The following is a 20,270-nucleotide window of genomic DNA, read 5'->3' as shown; positions in this document are numbered from 1 at the left end:
CCTTTTCGGACATACCCTTTTCGACCAATCACTATATGGCCTGGCGGGCCCGTGCGCGAAATACGCATATGTCGGAAAGCGCACGTTAAATTCCCAATTGAAGTAAGTCTAAACAGACGTTGTGGAGCCACAAATAAACATGTGTTGTTTACCCCGAGCATCGCTTAGATCATCCTATTCTAAGTGTGGTATCAAGCAGTTGAGACATGTAGACACTATAATCTGGAGCTGATGGTATATTTCTCGACATGAAGGGGAAATTAACGCTTGACTGACATAATAGAGATGATAGTGTTCAAATTTACTTCTTGTATTCAAACTACAAAGGATGTTACTGTATGAGCATCACTTATACCATCACTAGTTTTGAAGAAATTATTTTCCCTCTTTGGATTCACAGCTATCTGTATGGCTTTTAGTGTAAACCCGACATGGGTACAATGTGTGAAGCCCATTTCTGGCGTCCCCCCGCCGTGATATTGCTGGAATATTGCTAAAAGCGGCGTAAAACCATACTCACTCACTATCGGTGTAAACATGTATGTACGAACATTAACCTGTGTAGACACCCTTCGTACGGATGCCTTTTAGGGCCATTTTTTTTTTTTTTTTTTCGATACTATCTTGAAATTTCAAGATACTAAGTTGAAATTTCAAGATACTAAGTTGAAATTTCAAGATACTATCTTGAAATTTCAAGATACTAAGTTGATATTTCAAGATTATTCACTTCAAACGTATTTTTACATCTTAGGATGTTAAAAACTTATTATCTTGAAATTTCAACTTAGTATCTTAAAATTTCAAGAAAGTATCTTGAAATTTCAACTTAGTATCTTGAAATTTCAAGATAGTATCGAAAAAATTTAAAAACAAATGGCCCTAAAAGGCTCCCGTACCCTTCGAGATACCAAACACATAAAGACATGACGAATATTACCAACTGTCTTCACTGTGTGTGCGTGTAGTGGAGTATGCACCTTCAGAGAGGGAGAGCCATGATATATGAACGTCGAACCATGTAACATATGCAAATGCACATAGCCAAAACATAATCCATGTCAAATCTCAATCTGTGGTCTGTTGTTTAGTTTTATATTTTGTCAGATGAGAGGCCTCTGTGTCAACTTGATGGTTAAACTATGCCTATGTATTCTCGTTCCTACTGCGATCAAATGTCGTGTTGATATACTTACCTTTGATAAACCTTTGAACTATTGTAGTAATATATGGGATAATTGTACGATAGATCATATTCAAATATTAGAAAAGCTCACCTGAATGCTTGAAGAGTGAGTGAGTATGGTTTTACGCCGCTTTTAGCAATATTCCAGCAATATCACGGCGGGGGACACCAGAAATGGGCTTCACACATTGTACCCATGTCGGGAATCGAACCCGGGTCTTCGGCGTGACGAGCTAACGCTTTAACCACTAGGCTACCCGACCGCCCCGAATGCTTGAAGAACAATTTGCGGGGTTCCCAGAAGTACTAGTCATGAAAAGATATAAGAAAAAATAAAGTTTAAATCTCTCGGGAAAATTATTTTTAAATGATGCTCTCCTATAAAATGGTAAATACGTTAACTCCCGATTATCTTTCTGATCTCATCTGACAGCACCATTGTTTGTTCCTAATACAAAATACTGAATTCTGTTATGCAGGGTCTAACGTATAGTCTAAACGTATAGTCTAAAGGACCGACCATTTAATGTTCAAATGGATGTGACGGGTAGGGGTGTTGATACTTGTAGTAGTAGTAGTAGTAGGAGTAGTAGGAGTAGTAGTAGTAGCTACATATATCACGCTTGTCAGCTTGACGTGGGAGGAAAGCCCGATGTGATGCAGGGCTTAGACGTAAACATAATCGGGGTGAACCGGGATTCGAACCCTCAATCGTAGGTTTCTGCGTGTCCAAGGGAAGCAACTCTGCACAGCGAATTGCGTTGCCTCAGACGACTGGGCCACCCTTGTAGCAGCAGCAGTAGTAATATGAGAAGTAGTCGTTGATGTCAAGGATGCTAAAGCTAAGAGGCAAGTAGCTAAACATCGTTGGCGACTTGAAACACACAGACAAATCTTCGACTCGTCAAGGTAAGCTGTCAACAAGCTGATTCGGAAGACAAAAAGGATCATGAAAAAAATCAAAAACTGTTCTCAAGTCTTAACCCTCTGCCTGGGAAAATCTCTGACTTAGTACTTCCTCATGGTGATGACATTAAAAAGAAAGAAACATCTCAAAACAAAATTAATCAATAATTTAACTTGCCATGAACCTTAGGAAACGGACGTAAAATATCTCTTGCTGGCTCACTGTCGAGGTACAAATACGATTGGTTGGTTGTTTTGTTGTTTAACGCCGCACTCAGCAATATTGCAGCTATATGACGGCGGTCTGTAAATAATCGAGTATGGACCAGACAATCCAGTGATTAATATCATGAGCATCGATCCACGCAATTGGGATACGATGACATGCATCAACCAAGTCGACCACCCGATCCCGTTAGTCGCCTTTTACGACAAGCATAGTCGCCTTTTACGGCAAACATGGGTTGCTGAAGACCTATTCTACCCTTGAATCTTCACGGGTCTACAAATACGAAGGCTGCAAGTTCAATCCACTGAAATAAAACAATTGTCGTTTGATTTCACATCATTCCGCCCATCTTGTGTGTCAACTGCAAAATATATCCCTAGCGAGGTACATTCATAGAACATCCCTGAGGGAGAGGCGGAGGTTCTGGAGGGAGTTTGGTGGCGAGTTGCTCGCCCGTTTTCCCTCGATATACTAGTATATGGTGCATTGTGTTATCCAGCATTGCTGTATCTTTACAGATTTAACTTATGGGTTGTAATTCTATTTTTCCCAATTTATGGTTTAAGGGATGAAATCGCGAATGTTTTCGTTATCTGATCGACTAGGTCGTCGCCTATGGTAGTCACTTGGAGCACTGTCCCACGATCGCCGGATCCTTGCAAACCTAATGTACGCAACTCTGCACTGCACAACCATCACTGGGCTATCTGGTCAGAGAGTGATTGGTGTTATAATTATAAAAGTCTGAATAAGTCATTATCAACATTTTATGTACGCCAAAGAGTTGTAAGGTATTCAGTTGCTTTGTGGGTGGATGTCATCAATGATGCACGAAGAGACAAATAATACTTAAATGGTCATAGCTCTCTAATCTAAATCAATACATTTCGTTCTTTGTTATGTTTGCTTTGTGTTACTGAACGATATGCTTCACGGAATTCAATACATTGTAGACCAATTTCAGCCGAAACATTCCGCCACGTGCCAGGCGAGCTCCAGAGGACAATCTGTTAATGTAGAGGCTCTGTTCATCACGTATAAATGAATGTAATATATATAATGCGACGTCGTTTCGGTGTAAGGAGCTTGAATTGCCGAGATTACACAGATCGGCACAATGTCTGTTGCCAGGCAGTGGGAGCCAGTGACATTTACCAAAATGTCATGGACCAAAACATTTCAAATATTGCAACTTTGACCTTGACATATGACAATTCCTCAAGGACCACGTGACTAGGGGCGTTACATGGCGCTACTCTATTCTCATTTAGTTGTTAAAGTGATTCATCCGCGCTAGAAAGAGCACACCCGTCATCCATGCTTTTTTTAATTAGCATTATATTCTACATAATGTTTATGACTGAGGTGTTTGTAACGTGGCTCCAGAGATTTGCCAGTCACAAGAGATAAGGTTATCACTGCCATCTAAGTTCCAATAAAGAACCAGAGCGATTCTGTTGATTCTTTTCACCCCTTTGTAGCATTTTAAGTAGTAAGGGGCCATTCAAGAAGCATACGAAACAAAAGAGCAGTTTCAGGCATGTTGGAAATATCTTTGGGATTATAATCGGCAGCTGCTAGTGAAGCTTGTTTCAGGCTTTCATTGATCAAGTTCTTATCTACACGAGCACTTGCTCTGGATATTACATGCTAGCCAATGGTGTGTCTAGACGTAAAACCTGATGATATTAGAACATCCGCTTGAGTCAGGCAACTCATTTGTAAAAACATCACCAGTGAAACAAGTTCAAACGATTGACCATTAATCAGATTAAGGAAGGATTAAACAACTCGCATGCCTTTGCACATCAACTGAATAATCCCCTAATCATCATCATCATCACCATCATCATTATCATCATCATCATCATCATCATTATCATGTGCTGAAGTTGACACCTGGCATTACAACCAGGGAATTTGGTATATATATGTATATATATAAAAATTAGGTAAATGTTCACTCGGTGTACATGTAATATATAATAAAATAATAAAGTCCACGTTAGTCCATCATCTTCTTTATATCAGTTTCAGACATAGTACTTTCGCTGTCTCATGACAGCTCTTCAGTGTAACTGACAATGACATATAATATGACGTCTTACTTATATGTCATTGTCAGTTACACTGAAGAGCTGTCATGAGACAGCGAAAGTACTATGTCTGAAACTGATATAAAGAAGATGATGGACTAACGTGAACTTTATTATATATATAAATATTATATTACCTAGTAAATTAGAAATGAATGTTGATGTTTATTTATATATAGAATATATTTATATGGGTGTGATTGTCGGTTGGATTGAAGAGATACGTTACCAGAGTAATATCTCCTGCAGGAATATTTTATATTTTGACCAGGATGATAGCTGGAATTCATTTCCAACAACAATCACACACTTTAAATAAAAGTTCATTCAACTGAGTTTTATTCCATCTTCAAGTTTATGTTGGCAAGCGGTGACAAGATGTCCTAAAGAATAGCATTAATGGGGTTGGTTGGGGAGAAATGTTTATTAAATATGTTCCCAGTTCGATTTTGATGAGCATTTACTAGAGTTTGAAATATCCGAATGTCAAGTTTCCCAATATGTATCAGAGAGACAGATGATTTCAACCAGGAAGATGATATAAAGCTCTGTGATACCCTATACATCGAACATATTTCCAAAAAGAGACATCCATTTTTTAAATCCTTTGATTTACAATTGAGTATTTGTACAAATTTGAAAACAATACATACGATAGTTTGCTACATTTTTCTGACATAAGCATCGACCAAAAAGTTAACATTCTTAACTCAACACCAAAACAAAGTGGGATTCTACTAAGTTCGCCAAAACGTAATGCAAAAGGGGTGCTTTTTTTCACTGCTTATAATTTTCTAAGAAATGTTTCATGTACCTTTTCAATTAGTTTACCATGATCACAACCCTATATTACACATCCACAGAATAGTATTGGTTTTGGTCAAAAAGATAGATTTGACATTTTAAGGAGAGATTGTGTAAACGTGCTTGATGGAAGAAAAATACATTGCTTTTGTTACTTGGTCACAGATTGTAACAGATTAGGAAAATTTATTTTGACTTTGGAAATAAATACAAAGATACTAAAATTCATCCACAAATCCAAATAATTGTCATTCAAAATAGATTTCCTTTTTTGTCAGTTTAAGTTCCACCGAGAATACGGACCTTCGTTTTATCAGTGTTTACAACTAATTCCACAAATTACAATACGTTTCAAAGCAATCAAGTGCTTTCTGAAGCCCAACAGGACAAAGCAAGATCTCTCACTTGTGTTGTACACCAGTTTCTGGCCACAAACAACGTCAGTGTATAGCAAAGGCCAGGGCTTTCGCCAGCCATGTCACCCACAAAACACATTTAGGATCATCTTGACCAGAGTATCCGACGCCGTCCCAATCCTCAAATGAACAGACAGAGATCTTGCAAGCACCGAGAGAGCAATGAAGGGAAATTCCTGATGACGTCATTAGACGCCTAACGATCTCTGTCCGACGTCGTGTGGAAACTCACATGTGGTCCTGAGTGTAATCTGTGAAATCGCCCATTTTACCCCTGGTGCTGTGTGGAATCTGTGATGTTGACACCTGATGGTCAATAGTGTGTTCATCAGAGGTTATATCTCGCCAAATGATTATACTTTCAAATACAACATTTGCATCAACATTGGGTTGGTTTTTTTATTCAGAGTTTTGAAAAGCTGATCGGTATTCTTTCTTATGATCGTCAGTTGATGATGTTAGTCGTGTCAGCATAATGTTTTTGTGTTGATAGATCACTTTGTCTATCAATCAAATTGTCATCAGAGTTAAAGGGGATCCTCTTTGATTTTAGGGAACCTTTTCCCTGTAGGGTAGTACTCCGACACTTTCACCGGACCAAGAATATGCTTCATACCATCTTTTATTTTCAACTTCTTCCCATCATCACCCCTGATGCCAATCCTAGGAGTGTCTTCTTCCTGAGGCTTAGGGTTCTTCCACAACGGAAAATATGAGAAGTAACGTCGATTGTTGGTATGATACATCAAAGGACCCTTCTTCCACTTCTTGAATCCAGCATCTGCCAGAGCCAAAAGGTATGCCTGTCTGTGGATGTTAGGATCTATGGTTGAGGCTGAAGAGTTTGCATCTGACCTGAAGGAGCGTCTGGTACTAACTCGAGACCCACCCCTTTCAACTGCATCTGGTGCCTTGAGTTGATCCGCTCCCGTGTCTACCTTCTTAGCGTTCTTCTTCTTACTTTTCTCGGTCTTTGCCAAGGGACCAGAATCTTCTGTTTTGTCAACTAAGGTTGTATGTTTCCCCGAGCATGTAACAGAGTTGTGGGATGAACTAGTCAGACTTCTTCTTATCTTTGTTGGTGATTTGACGAAAGAGCTGGAAGATTTGATTCCATCCCCTTTAATTGGTTTCCCGCAATCAGCACATATCCCTGTCCGGGAGATACACCACAGCTCATGTCCGCCCTTCATACAACACTCTCTGCACTCGACCATTTTAGCATTAACATACAAACAACTGCACCATTTATCTGAATTCATCCTTGCGCTGTAAACCTCCGGAGAGGTCAGAAGTGTTTCTCTCGATGCAGTTGCTGATGAGGTGATGCTATAAGGCCTACTGATGGGAATATCAACCCTTATTTCAAGACTCTTCTGTTTAGCTCTATACTTCTCCGATGAGCCTTTGTACTTAACAAACACCTCCATGGCTCTCGTTTCTGGGATTTCCCCTTCATTCTCCTCCTCGGACGAATGACCAAGACCAGAAATATCAGTAAAAAAGGTGATAGATTTCTTTTTTCTTCCCAACCCAGCGATTCCATCAGTCAATGTACTGTATTCTCCATCACCATCAGACCCACATCTTCTCAATTCGGTTTCGTCCATAAAATTCTTTGTTTTATCATCCGCATCTGAGTTTCCAAGATTGTTGCCCAGAGAAGGGAGGACAACTCTTCCCATGGACTGCCGTAGTGAACCGGAACTAGAAGTCAATGTCCTGTCTCGAATATAGGGAAGGTATTCCAAGTCTGTGTCTTCTTTCCCATCGAGTATGGATGGGATTACGATCCTGTTTGGCTTTGTGTTCATTAAATGTATGTTCGTAGCGAGCTCTGCATCCTCATCCCGTTCGCCGAGGTAGTTTTCTTCACGGGCATTGTGGTATGGGTTGCCCATGTCTTTATAACACAAGATACAATTGGTCTTATGGGTCGATGTGGATGGAAACTGCAAAAATAAAGAGACTATCTTATACAAAGTGAGTGAGTTGGGTTTAATGCTTATTTCAGTTAAATCAGAGCTTGTCAGCTCGATGTGGGAGGAAAGCCCAAAGTGATGTAGGTCTTGTACGTTTCCCATTTGGGTGAAACCAACCAGCATGGGTATGATGATGACAAACCAAGAAACATAATCGAACGAACCGAAACTGAAACCCACTATTATAAGCTTCTGGTACGTCAAAGGGACATAATTCACAGCGTATGCTCTCACACAAAGAACAAATAACAATACGTTATGTGTCTAATCGTTAAGAAGAAGAAATAAAGTCATTTATTGTGAAGAGCATTTTCCAAAGCCTAATAGCGATATTTAACGACGTTTCTAGACAAGCTACTCAAGACACGACTACTTCACCATTAGCCTGGGGGGTTCCGCATAAAAATAGATCTCCAACAGCGATTGTTGGTCGTAAGGCGCGACGTAATGGACCGCGTCGTCAGGCTCGGCGACTTGGTCGATTGCATATCACTTTAACCCGATGGTGTAGGTCGTTGCTCACAATATCAGTCACTAGATTGTCTGGTTCATACTCGATAATTTAAGACAGCCGTCATATATCTGGAATTTTGCTGAGTGCACGCACGTGCTTACACGTCACCACTACTTATCATTTGATGGTTAGGAAATTATTGTCATCTTTGTATGATTTTACGAAATGCGTATCATTCTCTGTTGCTTCTAATTACAAAAATTATGAGACAATCTGTATTGCCATGTCAAATGCATTTGCACATTCCACTGTTTTTGTAACTACATTGTGAAGACATGGGAGGTATTTGCCGGGCGTGTTTTCTTATGGTATTTAGGATTTGTTAGGTATAAGAATTGTATAATGCGGGACCTTGGCAAGCATAACACAATTAGGAAATGTTATGTACGATTTCTTTATCATATAATCACATTTTACACATAGTTTCGATCATAAAAGTAACTTTATGAATCGCGTAATAATACAAAGACATAGTGAACTGGCCCGTTTATGATATAGTCCCAATTTTTTTGCAGCCATGTTTGTTACACTCACGTTGCGGGAAAGTTTTGGGAATGTATGGTTTTGAGCAAGTGGGCAAAGCATCGATGTATAGTTACTGCATTGTGACCTCATTTGCATATTTATCGGATATATAGTTCACGTTACATCTATGTAAATCTGTATGCCAAGACTACACCATGGGATACAACAATGATGTTCCCTTTCACAGCACCTAAACCAAAACCTACTGGATTTAGAAGAGTGGGCGAGCGAATATGGTAAAGTATGGTGTGGACAAACCAAGAATCAAAATCAGGGTGAGTTTCGGATTCGATCCCACCCATGACAATGGGATCCTGGAATGCTTAAGGGGCGCAACTGTGGTACCCCAGACAACGGGGTCACCTTTCACCCTAAATTAAACATGTTTGGATACACCCACTGAATTCAGCAGATTATTCAGTACAAATGGGATAAATCAACTGAATTTGGAGCGATGTACACACACAGGTTTTAACTCTGTAGTTTCTCTGGATATGATCGGGGTACGCTGGATATGACGTGATGTTATAGATCTTTTCTCAGCATCATATATGTGAGGACACTTCTCTTAACTTAATTTAACTGATGTTTATCGTTTAGGCTGTGTTAATGAACATGACTCACTCAAATAATACGACCGCCTCCTTGGTCTAGTAGTAGAGCGTCCGCCCGGAGAGCGAAAGTTTCGTGGTTCGATCCTTGGCCGCGTCATACCAAAAGACGTTAAAAGCTGTAAAAATCGGCAGCAGTTCGAACTAGTACAAGCAGCCACACACACATACACGTGCATGCATGCACGTCGCTATATAAGTGCAATTATCTTATCTTCCCCTCAACTCATTTAAATTATACAAAAGTGTGCCGTATGTGTAGAATCTATCATGAGAGAAGGTCCCACTAGAGTCTGACCTTTGAAACATTCTAACACCTCAAATAAAACGTTTTCTACTCGGTCCAAATAAAGTTTTAGGCGATAGCTCACATATATCTACTTACAAAATCAGTTGTATCCTCGAAGGACGACCTTTCCAAAACACAGTGCACTGTGACTTCTCAGGAATAGAAGGGCCACTCAATTATATGGATACGTGTTGAGTTAAACATGTTTCATGTGTTACCTTTCTTCGTGCTTACTCAAGGCAGGGGTCGTTCTCTTATTACGTCACTGTGGTAGTACGCCACCCAACCCCACCTCTGTTTCAAGAGAAAATAAAAACACGTTGAGATTAATTGAGACTCGAGGTTAGAGGGTTTGACAAACTCTCTGACGATCCCAAACATGCGTTATCCAGGGGAATACCGGTGTGCTCAATGAAGGACGCAATCAATCTCATTGCTCTGAAATGTCCGTTCGCAATTATCTAGTGGCACTGCGCTCCGAGTTGGAATAAGAAACAAAAACAATCTGTCCCGCTGGCACATCTTTAATATCCGCTTCATAATTGTGTACATAATTGTGTCGTTAAATAATTAGCAGGATTTCAGGATAAACCCATTTACATCAAAGAATGTGATTCAGCCTCAGCATCATACACACGTACTGGCGTGAACACACGCCTTGGTTACATGTAGGTACGGCACTGTCTCGTGTTAATACTGGTGCTGAAAAACTAGTGAAGAGTTTTAGAAGTAAGGTAAAATGTACGAACGCCATTTTAAACACATCAGTCTGCCTGCATAAATAATTCAAGTACGCCATTGCCGATCGTTAAATGAATGGGAGTGGGTGCTGCAACCTGATTGGTTGTAAAACGTTGTTGATAGGGTCCTTGAAACCTTTAGGCAGAGATCATATACCGATATTGTTAGGTGGTATCTGCTTTAGAGTATTTCACTGCGTATAAATACTCGGATTTATAATCAGATTTTAAGTCTGATCTATATTAATTATCAATTTCATATACATTGATTTAGTTCTTTTTTCGACAAACTCTTAACTAGTTAACACGGAAGCATATTCCAGCATCCATTGTGACGTCGCAGAATTTCAGAGTGACGTCATGTCTGACTCATAATTGAAAAAATGGACGTTGAGAGAGAGAAAGTGCTACTTTTACTTATAACGGTTGTATTCTTCCGCAATGTCGATTAACATCATGTGTTGTCAGATTTGCGGGTGTTGTTGATTATTTCACGCCCAGATATTTAACATTTAATATCTCCTAATTATCTGCCTCCACAGTGCAGTTTATATTGTTGTAATGTGAATGAGTTGAAAAATGATCTGGGCCCACTTGCACAAAGCAATCTTAGCGCTAAGACTATCGTAAGCCTATGTTAAAGTATGGGAGTTACGATCATCTTAGTGCTAAGATCGCTTTGTGCAAGTGGGCCCTGGTGACAATATACGCCCTTATAACTAAAATACGTAACCGGATAAACTGTGCTAAATAGCAATAAGACACGCAGATATTTTTCAATAATTGAGGCCGTATTTTAAGAAAACATGTCATGGACACACATGTGGATGTTATTTTGTGCAACTGTTATCAACAAAACCTTGCATAGATTACGTTATATAACTATCATATTGTCACTGTTCACTGGAGTCGTACATGCAGCTGCTTGATAGGGTATAGTGTGCCAATAGATCCACTGCAATATTAGGGGGCACGGGTGGCCCAGTCGTCTAAGGCGCCGCGATTCGGTGTGCAGAGTTGCGTCCCTTGGGCACGCCAGAAACCTATGATTGTGGGTTCGAATCCCGGTTCGCCCCGATTATGTTTCTAGGTTTGTCAGCACCATACCCGTGCTCGTGGGTTTCACCGAAGTGGTAAACGTCTGAGACCTGCATCACTTCGGGCTTCCCTCCCACATTAAGCTGACACGCCGCGATATAACTGGAATACTGTTAAAAGCGGCAATAAACCCAACTCACTCACTCACTCACTCACTGCAATATTAGCACGAGTTACGTAGTGAGAGAATATGCCTCGATTGTCATTGCTCCTAGCACATGCATAAACAAAGATGTAGTGTCCCATGTAGGCAGATTTACAGCTAGATTTACAGCAGATTTTGTATTCATCAAAGAGATTTTTTCAAGTTGAATCTGTTAGCCGCGGAATGTAATTTTATGTTGAAGCAAAATCCATTTGTGACTTCTCAAACACCTCTGAATCAATACTTTTATTTAGGTCCACATAAGATACATGGAGAGTGAGGGATATTCATCATAGTCAAAGTTTCATCAATAAACACGTCCATTACCAACATCTTAAACGAGGTTATCTAAGGTAATGATATAGAGAATATCACGCTAGTGTATTTTGATATCAAAATATATCAACACGACTCAATAAAAAAATTAAACTTTGAAACTTTTAGCGACGGGTGTTGATGTACATGTATGTGATCTCAAAAGACACAAGTGATCATCCAAAACCTTTCTATCAGTTTGTAAACAGTAATAACAAGTGTCTTAGTGTAAAACCAGCAGAGTACAGAAAACCAGCCTCAGTGGCAGAAAGATTAATGATGTCATTTTATTGTGACGCTATGGTAGCCGATGACGTCGCAATGATCTGCATAGCATTGTGACGTAATTTTATGTCCTCATCTGTGTGATGCTCATGATATAGGGGTGGTCGGGTAGCCTAGTGGTTAAAGCGTTCGCTCGTCACGCCGAAGACCCGGGTTCGATTCCCGACATGGGTACAATGTGTGAAGCCCATTTCTGGTGTCCCCCGCCGTGATATTGCTGGAATATTGCTAAAAGCGGCGTAAAACCATACTCACTCACTCACTCATGTTTTAGCCGGAATCGTTCAATGGACTCTGCTTCAGGATTTCGTCGCCTTTATGTACATTACAAACCCGTGAGTGAGAAAACTTATAAACATATGTATGACATCGAATTTCAGGTCCGTGATTGGCTACTCCATGGTGATGACCTAAGGTCAGATCATACTCTCCTGATTGTAAACGATTGATAGGTTTCTCGTGATTCGGAAATTGTATGGCTTTAGACGGGTTAATAACGTTTTGGAACAACTGGTTGTAAGATCAATGGAATCTGACGGACACTCGTGTTGTAATCTTTATCGCCGCGATATCTCACGCGGGCGATATCTCCTATGGAAATCTTTGGATGATACAAATCTACATTTAGCATCCCGCCATGTTATACAATACACTCGCTCAGAATACATGAAACACGTTCAGTTTTTCACAATCGGCCATGTTTTTTACCTGCAGTAGCGCGACATACTTTATAAGGTGTATACTATTTATTGGTTTTCGTCGCTTCTCCCTTTTCAACAATCGTTTGGACTGGTGGCTTTGGAAATAAGGCACGCGAAACAAACTCTACTCATCATATGAAACATGTAGTCAACATTTCGTATTTAACAAGTCAACATTTCATATTTAATAATTGCAGAAAGACAAAGAACACTTCATGCAACTATGCATGTTTGGTGATACTTATTATCTTTGATGTGTATACATGCTCATGACACTTTCTTGAACAACATAGAGCTATACATCTCATATCATACATCCGTTCCTCAACCACCCTATATAAGTGTGTTCATATTTTTACACAAAGGAATGTTCCACGTGTTCAATGTTCATCACACCCATTTCTGGTGTCCCCCGCCGTGATATTGCCTGAATATTGCTAAAAGCGGGGTAAAACCATACTCACTCACTCAATGTTCCTCGCATTAAGTGAGATAATTAGTGTCTTCCTGTTTTGCTGCATGTCATTATTAGTTATGGTTTTGTTGTTGTTTTGTTTTGTTGTTTAAGGATTTAAGGTGGATTTCAGAATAAACAAGTGACTAATAGCATGAGCATCAGCCCGTACCCCCAGGGTACGATGACACGCAATTCCTATTGTTTGTAAATGTTCTTCTCTTTTGTTTGATTCTATGGGAATCCTTTTTATTTAAGATAGTTGAAAAATTGAGTGAGTATGGCTTTACGCCGGTTTTTTTAGCAATATTCAAGCTATATCAGGGCGGGGGTCACCAGAAATTGGCTCCCCACATTGTACTCATGTCGGGAATCGAACCTGGGTCTTCGGCGTGACGTGCGAACGTTTTAACCACTAGGCTACCCGACCACCCCTAGAAGAGAAAAGAAACAAAGCTGGAATCATGGACGGCTGATGTTTAATATACAGCACATTGTTTGGTATCTCGCGCGTAGTGACGTTGACACCCCATTGTTACAGCCTATTAACCAATTCCTTATTACATGTAACTAACCATATCCTAGGGGCCATTGGTGACCCAGTTGTTTGAGGCGCCGCATTTTGCTGAGCAGAGTTGCGTCCCTTAGGCGTGCCAGAAACTTATAATTGTTTGAACGAATCCAGGTTCACCTGGATTATGTTTCTAGGTTTTTCAACACCATACCCGTGCTCGAGGGTTTCACCAACGTGGTAAACGTCTACGACGTGCATCACTTCGTCCCGTCCTCCCGCATCAAGACGTTCAAAGCGGCGCTACATTAGTATCACTCACTCACTCACTATATCCTACTCACCACTGAGCCTAGTCCGCCCTTGGGGTTGGTGATGTTCATCAATGCTGCCACCCGTCTCTGTGTTTTCCGTAAGTCCCCCAGGTCGAGGGAGAGGGAGGGGATGGGGACCGGGGGGGCCGGGGGGAGGAGAGGTTTCGGGGAGACGAAACTTGTGGGAGGGACCAGGTGTGTGGAAAAAACAAGAGGGATTGCTGAGTCAATAGACTCAGCCACCGGGTGTCTGTTATGAGACGGCATGGTGTAAAACCTGGAAGAAAATAGACAGGTAAGTTTTGTTTGTTTGTTTGTTGTTTAACGCCGCACTCAGCAATATTCCAGCTATATGACGGCAGTCTGTACATAATCGAATCTGGACCAGACAATCCAGTGAGTAATATCATGAGCATTGGTCCACGCAATTGGGATCGATGACATGCATCAACCAAGTCAGCGAGCCTGACCACCCGATCCCGTAAGTCGCCTTTTACGACAAGCCTAGACGCCTTTTACGGCAAGCATGGGTTGCTGAAGACCTATTCTACCCCGGAATCTTCACGGGTCGACAGGTACAAGTCGGTAAATAGACAGGTAATGATGCTACATTGCCTCGGGAAGATGATAAACTATATTCTGCCCTACTAGTTCCTGTCTACCCTGCACACGAACACATCGTCTATCAGGGAACATTTCGAACATTAGCTTAACATAATCCTAACATACTACTGAAAAAAGTAAAGGACCTCCCGATTCTTTCATATTACTATTGTTAACCTGTCATGTCATGGTATATTAACCATAATAATATGAAATAATCGGGTGGTCGTCAACATGTGTTGAGTAGAATACATCAACCTTTTAAATAATGAAATGCTACCAAGAACAACAATGTAACAGTGTCGCAGATCACATTCTGGAGCAGGAATATTTTGTATGATGAGACAGTCAACAAAGGAACACACCGCATTTGATCAAGTTCGTCAATCTTGTTAAAAATTCATAAGTGAGGTTAGGTGAAATGGGGTTTAACGTCGCGTCCAAGATTATTGCACTTATATAGCGACGTGCATGCACGTGTGTGTGTGGCTGCTTGTACTACTCCGGACTGATGCCGAATTTTAGGGCTAGCTCACTGAGATACCATGCCGCATGAATAACATGAATACCCCACTCAGACACAGTATGCTGCCTCCGAGCCGATCAGTCCTTGTTTTAGCCCCTTAATGCCGAGCACCAGATAGGGTAACAACAAGTCAATCACAACGGAAAATAATTTCTCCGAACGAACCAACCTACCAATGGTATTATAAACTATATCTGAGGAAACGGATGACCAGTAATCAAAGCACACACACACACACACACACACACACACACACACACACACACACACACACACACAAACACACACGCGCGCGCACGCATCACCATGCCCGTGTTGCACCAAATAGGTGAACGTGACCGGGTGACACGCAAGATACAACTGAAATACTATTTAAAGCAGCGTTAAACTAAACTTTATCTACACAATCACTGCCTACTTCTCCCTTGATCCATTGTCATCCTATTTTCATGCACGGAACCCCACTGCCACGTACTCATGTACACTTGCAATAACAGACACGCACTCGCATGTACATATGCAATCAGACGCTTTCAAAGTGGAAAGTATACTCAAATAATTTTGTTCATGTTTAACCTGAGTTCACCGACATCGATCCGTATCGAATTCCCTTTAGCATGTTGTACACAGGTAATGCAAAGAGTTCCTCTGAGATAGCGAGTAAATATGCAATGAAGCTGACCAGGTGAGCTCGTCACACCACCAGTAACACGCGAGGGCTTAACAAAGTGTCATGTGCCCTATTTGACGCAAGGTGGGTTGGTTCATTGCCCCGACTCAATATTACCTGTTGTTCGATTATACGTTATCGATGGCTTGCTCGTGAGTGCTTTGCTGATTGTTTAACGCCGCACTCAGCAGTATTTCAACTAGATGTCGGCGGTCTGTAAATGATCGAGCCTGGACCAGAGAGTTCAGGGTTTGACATCATGTATTTCTATCTTGGCAATTGCGATACGATAACCGAGTCACGGAGCCTGGCCATCCTTCACGACAAGCATCGGTTGTAGAAGGTCACTTCTATCCTTGATTCTTCCTTGATCTTGTTCTCGAGTGTTGTAATCATAGTTTATAGGTAATGCTATTTTATCCTATTACTTGCCCGTGAAGAGATCACCCGTTTAATAAACATACAGCTGTATTACACATTGTGTAATACCAAAACGCGTGCTTATGTACTCTCGGAACACGTTTCACGAACAAATATTGAAAGCTCTCAACATCCCTTGGCTTATTCAACGACATTGCGGGTGGAGATGATAGATCACTGAGAGGAGCTTATGCACACTCGATGACCCCAACAACCTTGTTGCTATGCTGACGTCATATGGCATTGTTTCGCCGATGGATCTTGCAACAAAATTCCACAAATTACGTCATCGGGTACTGTGACGTGATTGTAAACTTTGAGGTGCAAGGCCCCGTTCCACAAGGCGATCGTACTGTAGCTCAACGACAGTCGTTGGTCTAAGTTAAAGTATGTGAGTTGCGATAACCTTAGCGCTACGATAGTTTAGTGGAACGGACACCTGAAGTCCGAAGGTAGACCGTTGTATGGTATCAAATTCATACGTTTCAACTTTTGACGTGTGTGAAGTATTATTATGTTGAACTCAATTGGATTATGCCGTGGGTCGTGTAGGTGTCAGCCTATTCACACTCAACAGCATAATTCTAAAAAAACGTTATAAATAGCAAGTAATAAATAAAATACTTAACGAGCTCCTTTGTAAAACCAATTTTATGAAACTCGTGAATAGTTGTGGTATCTGACTCGCTTTCGCTCGTCAGATACCACAACTATTCACTCGTTTCATAAAATTGGTATTACACGGGAGCTCGTTTAGTATTCTATATATCCAAAACTGGCTCCCACAGAAGATATAGCTTGGATGCTTTGCAGGCCATTGTGACGCCACTGGTTACCATGACGTCACAATCAAATGACATCACTAATGGCTCTGCTACTGAAGCTGTTAGCAGTACTTTTTCAACTGAAGACACTGCTAATTACTGTCAACAAATTGAAAAAGCTGGAAGAATGATGTTGGATGATAAATAAAATCTCACCCTTGTGTCTTTTGATATCAAATATATCAACACTCGTTGATAAAAGTGGCAAAAATCCTCGGCAAGCCTCGGAATATTTCTTCTTTTATCAACTCGTGTTGATATATTTGATATCAAAAGACACTCGGGTGAGATTCTCTATGTCTTGATGCGAATATCAACACTGTATTAGTAAGAATCATTTAATATTGGGTTGGTGAGGGAGGGGTGTGATAGATTTATCAGTAACACTGTGTGTTTCTCAAATGAGAGTCCACACGTCCACCCTAACCCATCCCTAAACATCTTGCCATCAGTCGCCCGCCCATCCCGAAAGTCCCTGCAATCTGTTTGGGGTAGCAATTAACTGTGACTGCAAGGTATGCATATGTCATAAGGTGATAGCCTTATATTTTATATTTATTTCTGGATAACTTGTTCCAGATAATATTAGAAAATAGAAAAACATAATTTTGCCACAGATTTTACAACAAAAACCTTTATCTTTTAGATACAAAATAAATCACAGGATTCTTGGCAGTCAAGGAGAGGTGAGGTGAAATGGAGTTTCAGTATATTTCACGTTCCAGTATATTTCACTTCCATAGCCCCGTGTATGCCCGTTTGTGTGTTTGTTGCCATTAATGCCTGTTTTATAGTGCTAGCCCACTGGGATACAATGCCACAGTTAAACATGGACACCCAAGTATGACACAGCATACTGACATCACTACAGACAGTCCTTGTTTTATCCCCTTAATGCCGAGCGCCAGGAATGGTAACAACAAGTACCACATTTAACGTCTTTTACAACTGGTGTTATCGAAACTGACTCGACTACAAATGTACTTTTCGGTATGTGGTGTAGAACAACATTCATCCACACACACGTGTGTTTGGTTCTTTATAGTCAGGGATAAACTATACCTATCTATCGTATGTCCCTTGCTTCCAATTATTTTCCAACACAACTGTGGGTCCCACCACGGAGGGTCTGAAACATACATCCCTTAGCGACACTATTTGACTTCATTCCGACCAATTCCAAATTTATAGTTTTCAAGGTATAAAATAAGTATTGACTATGTATATTTTACATTGTCGTGTTCTGCCATTAACCTAAGCGCAACCCTACCTTGTGCGTATCTCTGCCTTCGCGCTCTCAAGTTTGTCATGTTCCTTAAAACATCGGCATATGATCCAATGCCATAGATAAGTAAAACCGGTGTCGATGGAAATAGCTGCCTCTTTGCCATGAGGTCAAAAGTACACATATCATTATATAAATAATGTATAGTAAATATGTTGCATTAACCACACCCCAAAATAGCATTAAGACGTGATATCATGTATCGGAAATGTATCGCTAGAATAATCGCCGTAATGATTTAAACAGCTTTAGTCGCAGTTTGGGTGCATTAAGTAAGTGAACACCGGTTTGTAGCGTGGACTGGACTGGACTGTCAGTGCAAGTTGTATTTGATCCGTCACACAAACATGCAACAGTTGATTAAGCACCAACAAAGACATTTAAGCCTATCTTTACGACCCCAACTCTCAACAGAGCTTCCCTTTCACACCAGCTGTAAACTGTACATTGAGAGGCGAATCTATTCTTTTCATTGCTGAAGAAAGGCTTAGGTTTGAAAAACCTTACAAGCCTTAATGGACTCTGACACAGGGTGAGACTTGTACATTAACTGCTTGTCTGTGATACAAAAGTAGCTACTGCTCGAATACATATAGCAGATTATTGGCTAGATATAGATTATGTCCCCCGTGAGGATTCCGGGTAAGACGAGGTCCCCAGTAACCTAGTATGCCGGTCGTCAGAGGAGACCAAATAGGTTGGGATGTCAGGGCGTGTCCTCGTACCCCGACGTCATGGATCGCTGCTCACAATATCGATCACTGGATTGTCAGGTCCAGATTAGATTATTTAAAGACCGCCGTCAGATTGTTGTAATTTTGCTGAGTGCGGCGTTACACAAAAAACAAACAAACAACAAAGCTGAATAAAATTTGGTATATGTTTTGTTATTTGTAGGATTCGTGTTCCGTTTTTCGCAATAATATAAATTTTGACTTTGGTATTACCATTGTATTTTCTCCAAATGCCTGTTTGGCTCTGTAACTTTTTATCTTAAATTCAGGAGCTAAATTTGGGCACTATGTTCTTCCTTATGATGGATTTATCTTAGTTCATAGCATTAGATTCCGGTGTTACCTTTTAGTTTTCAGTTATTATACAGAAAATATTTGGATTATCAACGCTGACAGTTACTTTCGTTAAATGTCTGTCTTTGTTGACGTTTTAGACTATTGACTACATATTCAGTTGAGCTACAATGCCGTGGCACTATTTTGTTTTTGGCATTTTGTGCCTGAGTCTATCGCTCTGTAGCCAAGCAAGTGTCGATGCTCGCCCATGTTGTCAATCACTGGATTGTCTGGTCCAGATTCGACAGCGAATGGCCCATCTGATAAATATGCATAGTTCACAAGCGTTTTTGTGTTCTGTTTTTTTTTTCTGCGTGTTAGTTGTCCACTAATTATCGGCAAGTCAATGTAAATAGGTAGTATTTGTTTGTTGGTTGTTTAACGCCGCACTCAGCAATATTCCAGGTATAAGACGACGGTCTGTAAAATAATCGAGTCTGGACCAGACAATGCAGTGATTGACATCATGAGCATCGATCCACGCAATTGAGATCGATGGCATGCATCAACAAGGTCAGCGAGCCTGACCGCCCGATGCCATTAGTCGCCTCTTACGACAAGCGTCGACTTTTACGTGCAAGCGTGGGTTGCTGAAGACCTATTCTTCAGCCATACCAAATGTGAAGAATTCAGCTGATAATAATTAGAACAGTCCTTCAGACGAAAATATCTCTAGCACTGCTGGCAAACTTAATGTTATGTTTTATGTATTACAGTTGGGGTGACGCAATTATATACATGGCCCCGTCCC

The 20,270-nt window shown here is 40.7% G+C and overlaps 1 protein-coding gene across 1 annotated transcript; it reads right to left on the bottom strand.

The window, feature by feature from the left end:
- Window positions 1-5,390: 5,390 nt before the first annotated feature.
- LOC124145013 lies at window positions 5,391-9,763 on the bottom strand. The gene is made up of 2 exons (XM_046514646.2): window positions 9,655-9,763; window positions 5,391-7,589 (listed from the first exon to the last, which is right to left on the bottom strand). Exon 2 carries the CDS (start codon window positions 7,536-7,538, stop codon window positions 6,165-6,167), a length of 1,374 nt encoding a protein of 457 aa, XP_046370602.2. The 5' UTR covers window positions 7,539-7,589; window positions 9,655-9,763; the 3' UTR covers window positions 5,391-6,164.
- Window positions 9,764-20,270: the final 10,507 nt, after the last annotated feature.

Source organism: Haliotis rufescens, unplaced genomic scaffold, assembly GCF_023055435.1.
Source record: "Haliotis rufescens isolate VD_foot unplaced genomic scaffold, xgHalRufe1.0.p SCAF_1, whole genome shotgun sequence".
Classification (NCBI taxonomy): Eukaryota; Metazoa; Mollusca; class Gastropoda; order Lepetellida; family Haliotidae; genus Haliotis; species Haliotis rufescens.
This window is presented reverse-complemented; position numbering and strand designations above follow the sequence as displayed.

What these genes read in the sequence shown, in the direction of transcription:
- LOC124145013 (XM_046514646.2), bottom strand. Translation starts at nt 7,538, where the DNA reads ATGGGCAACCCATACCACAATGCCCGTGAAGAAAACTACCTCGGCGAA.